Source organism: Lonchura striata, chromosome Z, assembly GCF_046129695.1.
Source record: "Lonchura striata isolate bLonStr1 chromosome Z, bLonStr1.mat, whole genome shotgun sequence".
Taxonomy (NCBI): Eukaryota; Metazoa; Chordata; class Aves; order Passeriformes; family Estrildidae; genus Lonchura; species Lonchura striata.
In genome coordinates this window covers 57,586,709-57,599,319 of record NC_134642.1, presented here as the reverse complement: position 1 = coordinate 57,599,319, position 12,611 = coordinate 57,586,709, and the positions used below count along the sequence as shown (strand labels likewise).

The window sequence follows — 12,611 nt, the reverse complement described above, 5'->3', positions numbered from 1 at the left end:
GGCGGCGGGAAGTGACGCCGCGCGAAGAGCGGCCTCCGCTCAACGAGGCGGTTTGTCCCTCGTGGGACGCCGGACTTCCCGTCACGTGGCACGCCAGTAGCGTCACGTGTGGCGCGAGCCGTCCCGCCGGCAGTGGTCGCGCCCTGCCGGTCACGTGGTGCGCGCGCCCCGCCGGCACCAGCCCGAGAGCGGGAGCGGGCGGGAGAGAGGAGGGACGGCCGGGAGCGGGACACAGCGCGGTTTGTCCGGCCCCCGCCGCCGGCCCCCGCCGCCCCCCCACCATGATCAAAGCCATCCTCATCTTCAACAACCACGGCAAGCCGCGGCTCTCCAAGTTCTACCAGCGCTATGTACGGTGGGCCGGGGCTCGGCGGGGCGGGCGGTGGCCGGGCCGGGTCGGGGCCGGGCGGGGACCGTGCTATGGCCGGGCGGGGACCGTGCCATGGCCGGGCCGGGGCCGGGCGGGGACCGTGCTATGGCCGGGCGGGGACCGTGCCATGGCTGGGCCGGGGCCGGGCGGGGACCGTGCCATGGCCGGGCGGGGACCGTGCCATGGCTGGGCCGGGGCCGGGCGGGGGCCGGGCGTGGGCCGGGCGGCGGGGCTGTACGCGAGGCCCCCCGGCCCGGCGCAGCCGGCAGGGCCGGGCCCAGGGCAGCGCCGTGGGGAAGGGACGGTGTTGAGAGCGCATACATGAGGAGTTGCCTTTTAGGAGCTGCCGAGGTGAAGCGAAGAGGCAGGGAGCGAGTCTTGTCCGGCGGCGGGCTCGGCTCGCCGAGCTCCCGTGTGAAGCGTCGCTCTAAGCTCCGCTGTCTGGCGCGGTGCTGTGTGCCTCTGTTACGGCAGGGCTGACAGAGCAGGGGAGATGGGCTCTTAAACACAGCCTTTTCTTTCGGAAAGTCTCAGTGTGCTGTGAAATTGCAGTTGACGTGAACAACGTAACGAACTAGAAAAGAGCATTCAGTTACGTGGTAGAAGGCAGGCAGCTCTGAAAATGCAGCACAAACGCTCCATCTGAATGGAAAAAGGTGCAGTGCAAACTCGTGATTTAGTTGAAGGATAAGAGATTTTAATATAATGTTTTGAGCGTACTGTATTTCCTAGCAAATATGCTTGGGCATTAAAATACGAGAAAACAGTTGGTATTTCTTAAGGTCAACAACTCGTCTTCTAGCAGTGCAGTTACTTGGATTTGTGGCCGCTTTCTTGCAGTCCTGGTTATTAGAGAACTCATAGTTCATCGGAAGGGATGTATCTTACTTGTGCACCTCAGAGCAGAAATGGTGACTGTGACACTTCAGTTTGCGCGGTCAGGTTCTGAATTAAAGGAATGTTAACTGCTACAGGTCCTTCTTATGTATGACTGAAGTAGAAGGGAAAGGAGATGAACAAATGGCCAGAGGATACCAGATTATTCTTGTAAAGCCATTCTGATCTACTAGTTTCATAACTGGTCCTTAGACAAATTCTTAGTGCTTAAAGTAGGGTAATAATCTGTTTGTATAAACAAAATGCTTTGAAGTTTAGAAAATGTGAATAGCAAATGAAGAAACTTTCTGGTGTACAAAAGCAGGTGCAATCGTATAGATTGTATTTTTTTGTGTGATTTCAATAATGTAAATTTTTTTGTGGACCTTTTAAAGCTTATGCATTCTTTAGTGTCAATTGAACTGGTACTGCAGGCAAATCAGCTTTTTTCTGTGAGGGGATGCATCTCATGCTTTCTAGAGAGATTAATTTGGTCAGATCCATGAAAGAGGTACTTCTTTCATAATACTAAATCTTATATGAGAACAGAAACTGAATAAAATGAAGTTAATAATATTTTGCAGTTATTAGAAAAATAATTTATAACAATTAAAATATATGTCTTCATTTCATCTTTCAGAATATAGACCCATGGCCATAATTTCAAAGTTCAAAATTAAGTTTCTAAAGAGCCAGAAGAATTCTGTCTCAGAAGTGATGTTTCTGATCTGCTAAGAGTTAAGATCATGGCTTAGGAGAACCTGTTGCTCACAGTGCCCTTGTATTTCAGGAAATTTTTGGAAGTATTAAATATTGTGGGGTCTGTAGCTTCCCTGCTCTCTTCAAGCTTTGGAGACTTCATTTTATTCTCTGTTTATGGATAAAAGTAGTTTCAAAGCATGCCTGTAACTGTTCAGGCTACATTGAAGATACAAAAAAAAATCAAACTACTTGAGAGCACTTCTGGTTTACTTGAAAAAACTATTTTTAGACTAATTTTTACCTAAGTTCCCAGTTTTCCACATTTCTCAGTAATACCTTCTTGTACAACTTGTAAATAATGGCTTTTTGTGTTGAAATGACACAAACAATCCATGTCGTGTTAACTGGCAGCTTTAAGGCTTCAGAAGTAGATTGAGAGTGCTGATACACTTTGTGTTTTACAGTCTTTTGTGCTGTTTTCATTGTCAATCCTTTTTAACAAAGTGTATTTGCTTTCACAGAGTGAAGATACACAGCAACAAATTATCAGAGAAACTTTCCATTTAGTATCAAAACGTGATGAAAATGTCTGTAATTTTCTAGAAGGAGGACTGTAAGTATCAAGTTGAAATAAATGCCAAATACTGGCTTTCAGGTATTTTTATTTCTGATTGCACTACAGCTTTTCATGTTGTAATGTAACTGTTATGTAACTTGAGATTTGTTGATACATGAGCAATTATATAATTTTGCAGCATATGTACATATTCTTTACTAACTGAAGCGTAGCTATGTGTACCAAATGTCTTGGGCAATATTTTTTTTTTCCTAGTGCTATAATGGCCACAGTGCCATACCTAGTGTCATGGTTGTTTCAGATACAAAGATGAGGAAGGAACGGGCAGATACTCTTTCACTAGAATCAAGCTAAAGATTTCTGGTCACATTTTAAGAGGCACTGGCATTTGCCATACCCAGTGACTCACAGAATCACACAATATTCTGAAGGTACCCACAAGGTGTCTGAAGTGAATGACCTGTACAGGAATCCACAGCCAGCCTTGCTGGTTTTAGCACCATGCTCTGACCAAATGAGCTAAATCTCCAGAAAATTAAATACTTCGGAACTGTTCTTTGGCTTGAGATAAAATTTGAGAAGACAGACTTTGATAGTAGGATTCTGCAGCCTTTTTATCAGGATTTGGGGTTGCTTTATGAATTAGGAAGAAAAAAAAATATTTTTAAATGTGCTAACTAGTATAGTTTCAACCAAGGTATTTTATTAATAAAGGAAAAGCAAGGTAGGAGGAAAGTGAGGCTTATGTATTCTGTCTCTGTAAAATACAAAAAAAAATCTCTTTTGAATCATCTTCATTGTTTTTGAAAGTCAGCTTGCTTCAGCTGAAGAAATTCTGAAATTGAGATGTGTTTTATTTTTAAGTATTTATTAGCCATTGAGAGGAAATCGATAAAAAGCCATCTTCTAGAAGAAGGGATCAGGACTGATGGAATAAATTCATGATCTCCAGTCTGTGACAGATAGTGTCATAGTCTGTTAAATATTGGATTTATGGGAATTTCTGGTTACTGAATGTTGGTCTGCTAACACCTGGATTTTCTGTGTTCAGAATCAATTAAATGCTTAGCTGTACCATATCAGCTAGGATGTCTTTTTTCTTGCTCAAAATGATTCCTGATTTTTTTATATACTGTTCTTAAAATTTAAATTATTCTTTTTCAACTACTCAACTGGTGATTCTATCATCAGGTTCTTGGAGATGATCTCAAGTTGGAAACATTCTGGCTTGAATTCTGTAAGTGAAAGGAAGAAGACATTTGGAGCTTTTTAAAAATCACAGCTGCTTGACAAGAATAAACTGAGACAGAGAACAGAATTCTGTCTTTCCTCCTACTGCTCAATTACAGGGTTACCATTTCAATATTTTTTTCTCTTTTTTCCTTTCAGGACAGGGTTCACTTTATAGTTTGCAGTTTACCCAAAGGCCTCAATAGTTTATGTGTAGAACTGTGTGTATTTCAAGTATGAAGTATTTGAAAGAATGGGTCAGTAGATGACAAAAGAAGGAACTTCAATTGCTAGGTCTTTCACTGTCCTATTTGTTTGTAACAGTGTTGTCTAATACATAAATGTAATTCCTGCTCTTCAGAATCAAAGGGTTCTCCTTCTCTACCCCCCTCCCTGCTCTCTGCCAAGCATTAATGCAGCACAATGTGCTTAAACAAAAGTGAGCTAAAGGATTTTTGTTTTTTAAATCTGTGTGTTCTCTCCTTGTGATAATGACAGAAACTAAAGGGATGAGTTACATTGCACCAAATGGGTGATTCAGTTCTGGTACAGAATTAAGGAAAAATCACGATAGTCATGGCCATGTAGGTTCAGCCTAAAAAATACTTTTGTCTCTCTACGAGTGGATCTCTTACAGCTCAGAGCAAATGTCAGTGATCTGATGTAGATGTACACTGTTTTACGTGCCTTTTTTCGTAAGGCCATAGCAGAAGACTGGAAGAACATGCCTCTTTAGACCTCATTCGGTGCCATGATGATTAGTGAGTGCATAAAAATCTGATTGCTTCTGTGACTGTAACATTGCATCAAAATCTGATTGCTTCTGTAACATTGCATCAAGTATGATCCCACTTCTCAAGATGTCAAATGTTTCGTAGAATAAGTGTTACATGTTCTTGGTTATTAAATGGATCATAAACCAATTTAAGGCTTTTTTTTTTTTTTTTTTTTTTTTGTAATCCAAATGCCAGTCTTCATTACATTTTTTTTTCCTCTTGATGCTCTTTTGAGAAGGTAAGGGAAGGATTCATAGGCATACACTGTTAATCTGTAAAGCAGATTAATCTCTGTGCAGTGCTTGCCTGCAGTGTGGAATGGAGGTACATTTAATGCCTGCTTTTATGTGATCTGTTTGAATTGATTTTCTTAAAGGTGCACAAGTTGATGTCATTTTTATCCATAGAGATAACAGTAACTGCTTGTGTGGTAAATGTAAATTGGTCTGTCTTGTTACTTAGTCTTCTACTGGAAGTACATTGCAAAACAAATTTGCAATGTAGTTGGATTTGGGAGAGCTCCAGATGTTAACAATAGGCCTCCTGTTAATTGAAATAACTGTGAGGATTTGCTAAACTTATCCTGAGATGCTAACTAAACTTTCCGTGTTTTATTTCCTCTTTAGATTAATAGGTGGGTCTGATAACAAACTAATTTACCGACACTATGCCACCTTGTATTTTGTCTTCTGTGTGGATTCCTCAGAAAGTGAGCTTGGTATTTTAGACCTCATACAAGTAAGTTCTTTTTGCTGTGGGTTTTTAATTTTTTTTTTTATTCTTAACTAACTCTGAAGTAACTAACTTTTTTTATTCTTAACTAACTCTGAAGTAGCTTAGAACTTAAACATTTTGCTTGTCTTTTTTTGCAATATTTAGAAGGTTGCTTTTATACTGTGAACATACCAAGAAGTGCTGAGTATTATTTTCAGATTGTTTACATTTTTCTGGGCTGTCTTTGAAAAAGTCATTGTCCAAGTTGACAGGAAAGTGAGGAAACTATTGGGAGCCTCCTGAACACAAACTATATTTTGTTTTGGCTTTTCAGGACCTTTTTTGGCTGCAGGTAAAAATGACACAGTGCAAACATTTACTATACAACTGTAGATTATGAGAACTTGGGTAGGCAATGCTCTGTATGTGTATGTATATTAATATATATCCAGACTCACACACTCATACATGCATGCATATATATATATTCACTATAAATGTATAATGCATAAATATGTCCAAAACCTCTTTGGATTAAACTTTTCTTGTAGCATATGAGCTTTTTGACAGGTATGCCTTAGAGAAGGAGGGCAAATGCTCCCTTAGGTATGTGCTCTGCACCAGGGGAATTGGAATGGGTAGGGTGAAGAATTGGTTGGGAGAAGGTGATCCATAAGCCTAGGTTCTTTCTGTATCTCAGTAAGAAAGGCTCAACAGCACAAATGGTTTAATAAGATAACCGATTAAATCAGCAGAGTGAGAAGATGAGTATAGATGGTAAATCTTACAGCCCTTCAGGTTCTGGGCATGCCACCTTCATGTGGCCCCCAGTGGAGCCCAGCTGGGTTTTCCTGCACTGTGTGGGGCAGAGCAGATCCTGTGTATGGAGAGTTTTCCCTCTTTTGAATCTTTGAGCTATTAGATAATTTCCTTAACGGAAAACAGCTCTTGCTAAAGGATATTTTCAGGAGAACTTCTTGCTGCAGTTTGAGGCCATGACAAGGCCATGCAAGTGGCATGCCCACTGGTACTATGTGGGAGCTGCCTGCAGGATCCTGTTACAGTGAGCTGGCTGAGTTTATCCCTTAGCCAAGGAATTTTTGCATCACAGCACTGGTCTCTGTGTCTATTCAGGTTGTGTAATGTGGATGACTAACCCCTGACCATGCAACAGTCTCTTAGTCAGAATCAGTACATTCCATTCCTATGGTTCATTTTAGCCAAGGTTATAGATTATATTGAGAAGATCTGGCCTGCTCAGCCCAGTAGAGCAGACATGGTCTGTTCAAGATCACTGACACCTCAACAGAATGTCTTCTGCAAGGCTTCCAAGTACAGTTTCCTTTCAACTCAAGGACCCATCAGGACCATTGAGTTCAACTCCTGGCATTGCCCAGGACACCCCAAGAATCACACCATGTACCTTAAAAGCATTGTTCAAATGCTTCTTAAATTCAGGCAGGCTTGGTGCTGTGGCCAGTATTTAAACTGCTAAATATGTCCATTATGAACCCAGTAACAAATAGTATGTTTGGTAACACTTCTAAGTCAAGAGGCCTCTGATTAAATCAGTGATTTTTTTCATCTTACAATTTGCAATAAACAATTTCAACGATGATCGTTAGTGAACTCGGATGTGGCAAAAAAACATCAGTTTCACACTAGGAAGTGATTTATGTAATTGCACAAAATGGATCTCTCTTTATATATATATATATATATATATATATATATATATATATAAAACAGTAAATATAACTTACTTTTGAGCCTTTTAAAAGCTTGCACATCAAAACAATTGATTTATTACATAAGTAAAATATGTCCTGAGACATGGGACTGTGTCACTGGTTATTTCACTGTAGAAACACTGTGCATCTCTAAAGCCTTGTGGACCTTTCTTGAAGCTGTATAGCTTCTCACAGACACCTCCTACTGTTCAGAACAGCTGCTCCAGTGTTGCTGTTCCAGACAGTAGATCCAGAAGGGTGTCTGTGTGGGTAGCAGGGAAGGAAGCTCTCTTTTGGATTCTTCCATCATCTTTGGTGATATAACGTTCTGCAATATGGGAACAGTGCAGCATTAACAAGTAAGGTACACAATGGGTGTACCTGTTCATAGCAGGTTGTTGTACAGCGTTGCTTTATTGCCTGTTGCATAATGTGTCTTCTTACTTGGAAGTGCCAAAATATTTATGAGCAGAGAAAAGAAACATATTCATACATAGTGCAGCCTAAAGTGTACATTCACGTGGTTTAGGTGTTGAAGCAAATTGCTTAAGCTTAGTACTACCCATAGTCCTCAAACATTGTGAATTAGAGAATTTAAACTTTTCTCTAAAATGTGTTGCTTTTTATACCAAAAATGCTTCAATAGATTTTCATCTCCTAGTCTTTGTATTTCACATTGTTTCCAAAGTACCCCAGTGTTTAATTACATGTCAACATAATTTCTTAAAGGAAACTGAAGTAATAAAAATGCTATTTTCATTTTTAGAAATATTTTCTTTATCTGACTGTTTTGTTTATAAATCATACAGTCTCACCACGGTACCTACAGCTATTGTGGATTCCAAATTCTCTTACACACTGTAATTCAACCATTTGATTATAGTATAGAGTATTAGAGAAATATTAAATATTAAGAGTATTGAGATTAGTTAAATATTTTTAATTTCTGGACTGGCTCAGAAGAAGGATCTGTTTAATCATCTTAGCAGTAGCAATCAGAATTGAATGTATCTTTTACTGAAAGAGGGCCATCAGAATGTTTCTTATTGCTTGTTAATCCCACATGCAGTGTATACTAACAGGATATACACACGGATATTGAGTTGAGCAAATAAGCTTTGTTTCTTCCTGAAAGTGTTGAACCATTTTTATATATCTTTGTTTACTGTAGTTCAGAGATAAAACAGGTAAGAGTAAGACATCTGGGCTTTGTTATGAGTCATACATACAATGAATTGGTTAAGTAAGTAGGTATGTAAGGGACCAGTTTATGATGGAAAGTAAACTGGTGAAAGGAACCTAGAACTCAGTATAGCACTTTGGAGGTTTCTGTCAATGTAAACTGAAAAAATGCATAGGAGATTAGATTACATATGGCAGTCTGCAGTTCTTTTCAGCAGAAAGTTTTGGTTGTGGTACTTAAGATACTTTTGTGATTGTCACTTATCCCTCTGTTAGGTCAGAGCTGTTTCACAGATCAATCTATGCTTAGGTTTTACAGTCTTTTGGATTCTGTAAATTCTGTCATGCTATTTTAGCATCTTTGTGTTAGCCTGTGAAGCATAAGGTTTTTTAGTGCATGGAAGGAAAATATGTGTGAAAACACAACTAGCTGTAGACTGCCGTAAGGAAATAATGAGGGGTGTTTACAGTGGTACTTTAGCTATGTTACGGACCTAAGAGCCTAGGTCAGTCTTCCATGGGAAATTCAATGGAGCCTTTCAAGGTAATGGTGTTCAGCGAGAGGTATGTGGGAAGTGAAGTGCAGTTTATGCAAGATTTTATTCTCAGTTCATAAGAATAAAGGATCTTGACAGAGATGCTTTTATGCTAATTAAATAAAATCCAGAGAGGTGTATGACTGGGATGAGAATTCTCCAAGGGCAGATTGAATTTCTTCTGTCCTCAGGTTTACCATTGCTGTTTAGGTAAGGGAGAAGAATGGGATATTCTTGGTAGGAGTTACTCTTGTTGTTTTTAGCTCATCTTTTGTAGCTGCTTTTGCTAGTATTTGGCATTATCTATGCTTCATTACATTTAATTGATTAGGTGTTCTGAGTTTTCTGCTGTCCTTGTTATCTTCCTACTAATGTATGATTTACTCCATTTTTGTCTTATTTGCTTATTTTAAAAATAAACCCTTTATTAAAAAACTGGTGTTTTGTTTTGACATATGGCTGAGGGAGTCCCAGGCTTGCATATATTCAATAAAAATTTAATATTTTTTCATGTAATTTACATTCCCAGTGTGTATCTGTCTTTATTAAAGCATATTTCTTACAAAAGAAAGGTGTAGCAATCTTCCATTTTTTTCTTACATGCTTTCTGTTTACTTACATGGAGATGTGCATGGTTTTTTCTTTTCACCATAAAAGATTATAATTTCAAAAATGAAGCACAAGGGGGAGCTAGTAATTAATTGTACATGCATCCTTATTTTCCTGCTATTTCACTCTTTTATTTATGTTACTCTTCCAGTAATGTCACATTGGTGCATCTGAACTGATGTGAGTGGAGGGTTTGTGTGTCTCAAAACTATGGATGCATTTTCTCTTCTGGTTATTGATCTACAGATCTGCAGCATTTGAAGGGATTACTGAAGTGCTTAAATTTTAGCAGTGCTTGGAACAGCGTGCAGTTCATTTGACTCAACTAAAATTCAGATGAAAGTGACTTTCATTTTATTTACCATTTCAATTATTGCAGGCATCTTCAAATAGTCCAAGAAATGTTAGTGTAAAAAATCTAGTCTACCTTGCAGGCCAATGGTTTAAAAGACCATTTATAATGGATGTAGACCCTGTCATTTCTGGCATTATTCTGAGTGAACTCACCATCATGAATGGAAGAGGGGGGAATTTTCAAAGTTTCCATGATCTCTGTGAAGGAATAGTGCGTGCCAGCTGTTTCCTCTTAGATTAAAAAATGTTTGTTGCACATTTGGTCATGCATTGTAAGCAGAGATTTGTGAGTTTATTTAGTGTGTGGTTGGGTTGCTATGTAACAGGTGAAGGTTTAAAAGCAACCACTCTTAACAATGAATCTAGTGTTGCTATAGAAGCTTTATGTACTGGAAGAATGACACAAAAGTTAAACTTTTATGTTGTTGATGTGTGAGCCTGCCTTGCTACTAAACACATGGGGAGAGGGGGCGATGTTTTTAGGATTCTTGAGTTGCCTTTGTCTTCAATGGATTCTTTTGTTTTCCAAGGAACTAGACAGATGTCAGAGTGTGTGAATCATGTGCAAAGTCGGTGACTATAAGAGGAATAGTGTCAAACTCTTAGCTCTTGTAACTAAAATTGTTGGACAGAGGTTGCATTTGCACTTTTCCAATCTTCTTGCAGCTAATGTCAAACATCACTGTCCTTGTAACTGCATTCTCCTAAGGTGCAAGGAAAGTAAGAGAACATCTTTGGTGATTTGTTTTGCTGCGCGTGTTGTCAAATATGTAGTTTTTTCTGCTTAACATACAAGTTTTTTTGTTTGCTTACATCCCTTGTTATAGAAGACTTATTATTGCAATGAATTAACAACTGCTAGAAGAAAAAAATCTTGCTTTGCTTAGCTTTAGTATAATTTAACAGAAATATTAATTTCTTAGTTAACTTGACATTGAACCTTACTGTCCTGAGTCTGCCTCTGAATGTGCTCTGTGTTCCTAGTTTAGGTGACAGATTTGTATTTTTGGTGTTAAGGAATTGTCTAAAAATGCATGGATCATCAGTTGATTTGCAGTTTGATTTCAACATTTTAAAGACTTTAGAAGTAATAGCAAGGGCAGGATGTGTTCATCTTCTCTCTTACAGTGTGAGCAGGATCTGAAGACCAGCGATTAAGATGTGAAAGTAATCTTTGTTGATAATGAGAAGTAGACAATTGGGAATGGGTGATGTCAAGCAGATCTGTTTCTCTGGGTCCATAGATACTAATACATGTCTGTAGAAGCAGGACTTACATCCAGAAGGAGTGGAGGTGAATGGAGTTACGTCCAGGTGATGTCTGGTCAGCAGTGGTATTGTCCAGAGCTGAGTGTTGGTGCCAGGCCTCTTTAATATCTTTATAAAGGATCTGGATGAGGGGTTTGAGTGTTCCCTCAGCCAGTTTGCAGATGACTTTGTGCTGGCTGGGAGTGTTGATCTGCTGGAGGGATTCAGACAGGCTGGAGGGATGGGTGAAGGTCAGTTGTAGGAGGTTTGACAGGGCCAAATGCCAGGTCATGCCCTTGGGTCACAGCAGTCCCTGCAGTGCTTCAGACTGGGGCAGAGTGGCTGGAAAGCTGCCCACTGGAAAAGGACCTGGGGGTGCTGGTTGACAATGTCTGAACATCAGCCAGCTGTGCCCAGGCAGCCAGGAAGGCCAGTGGCAGCTTGATTTGATGAGTAATAGTGAGGCTAATGACCCTCAGTACTGGACACTGGTGAAGCCATGCCTCAAATCCTGTGTCCAGTTTTGGGCTCCACTGTACTAAAAAAAGACCCTGACGGGGTGGAGCAAGACCAGAGAAGGGCGGTGGAGCCGGTGAAGGGGCTGGAGCACAAGTCTTATAAGGAGTCATGGCTGAGAGAGCTGAGGGTGTTTAACCTGGAGAAAAGGACTGGGGGACCTTCTCTTTCTATACAACTATGTGAAAGGAGGTTATAGAAATGCTTCAATCTGTTCTCCCAAGAAAGAAGAAATGGGACAAGAGGAAACAGCCTCAATCTGTGCCAATGGAGGTTTAAAATGGATATTTTAAAAAATGTCACTGAAAGGGTTATCGGACATTGGAATGGGCTGCCCGTGCCTGGCTCTCAGCGGCCGAGGGATGGAGGATTGCTGGCAGCTGTCCCACTTGTGGCCGGAGGGGAGACACACAAGCAGCAACCCCCCAGTCTCTGCTGAGACTGCTGCGGGGGGTGGTGATCGCTGCAGCGTGGGGAGCGCAGCAGGGCACAGAGCACGAGGAAACTGAGGCACAGGAATAAGGGAAGGACACTTGTCTGAGTCTCCAAAGATGTAATCTCGAAGTCGGGGCAGAGCAAGTGACAAAATCTGAACCTGAAAGGGTTACTTTTAAGGGATGGCAGGAACATGGGGAGGATGCAACCTTTGAGCAACAGGAGCGCATTAGGGGAGGGGTGCAGGGTAAGGGCTCCCCTATAGAAGTCAGCATGGGGAGGGATGAAACCTCACAATCCAATTCTGCTTCGAAGAAGGGATGAAAGACAGGGAACACTCCAGAACCAAAGGAGTGTGCTATCTTTGACAGGGGTAAGACAAGGGAACAAGGGAGGTATACAGGTGGATTAACATGTGGATTGACATACATTTTGGTGTGGGAAACTGTGGTAAACAACTCAGGACTGAACCATTAGGGAAGCCAAATGGGGTACATAGACTGAACCATTACTAATTTTTAACAAGGAATATTAAAACATCCTACAGAAGAACCAACTGTAAAATAACAGACTACCACAGCTGCCCAGGGAAGTGGTGGAGTCTCCATTCCTAGTGTTTTAAAAGCATCTAGATGTGGCACTCAGGTACTTGGGTTAGAGCTGGATTTGGCAGTGCTAGCTTACCTGTTGGACTCATTGATCTTTAGGTTTCCAACTTAAACAATTCTGTATTCTATGTCAGAACATGGTTCCTCA

At 40.7% G+C, this 12,611-nt stretch overlaps 1 protein-coding gene across 2 annotated transcripts in view; it reads left to right on the top strand.

Moving 5' to 3' along the window:
• The first annotated feature begins 3 nt into the window (after positions 1-3).
• AP3S1 (adaptor related protein complex 3 subunit sigma 1) overlaps positions 4-12,611 on the top strand; it is a 29,339-nt gene continuing 16,731 nt past the window's right edge. Inside the window, exons 1-3 of one of the 2 annotated variants that reach the window (XM_021546186.3) lie at positions 4-350; positions 2,470-2,561; positions 5,158-5,269. In XM_021546186.3, the coding sequence (XP_021401861.2) occupies positions 282-350; positions 2,470-2,561; positions 5,158-5,269 (273 nt within the window). In that variant the 5' untranslated portion in view covers positions 4-281. The remainder of the gene's footprint in view (positions 351-2,469; positions 2,562-5,157; positions 5,270-12,611) is intronic. The other variant, XM_021546185.3, reaches the window with a different exon arrangement.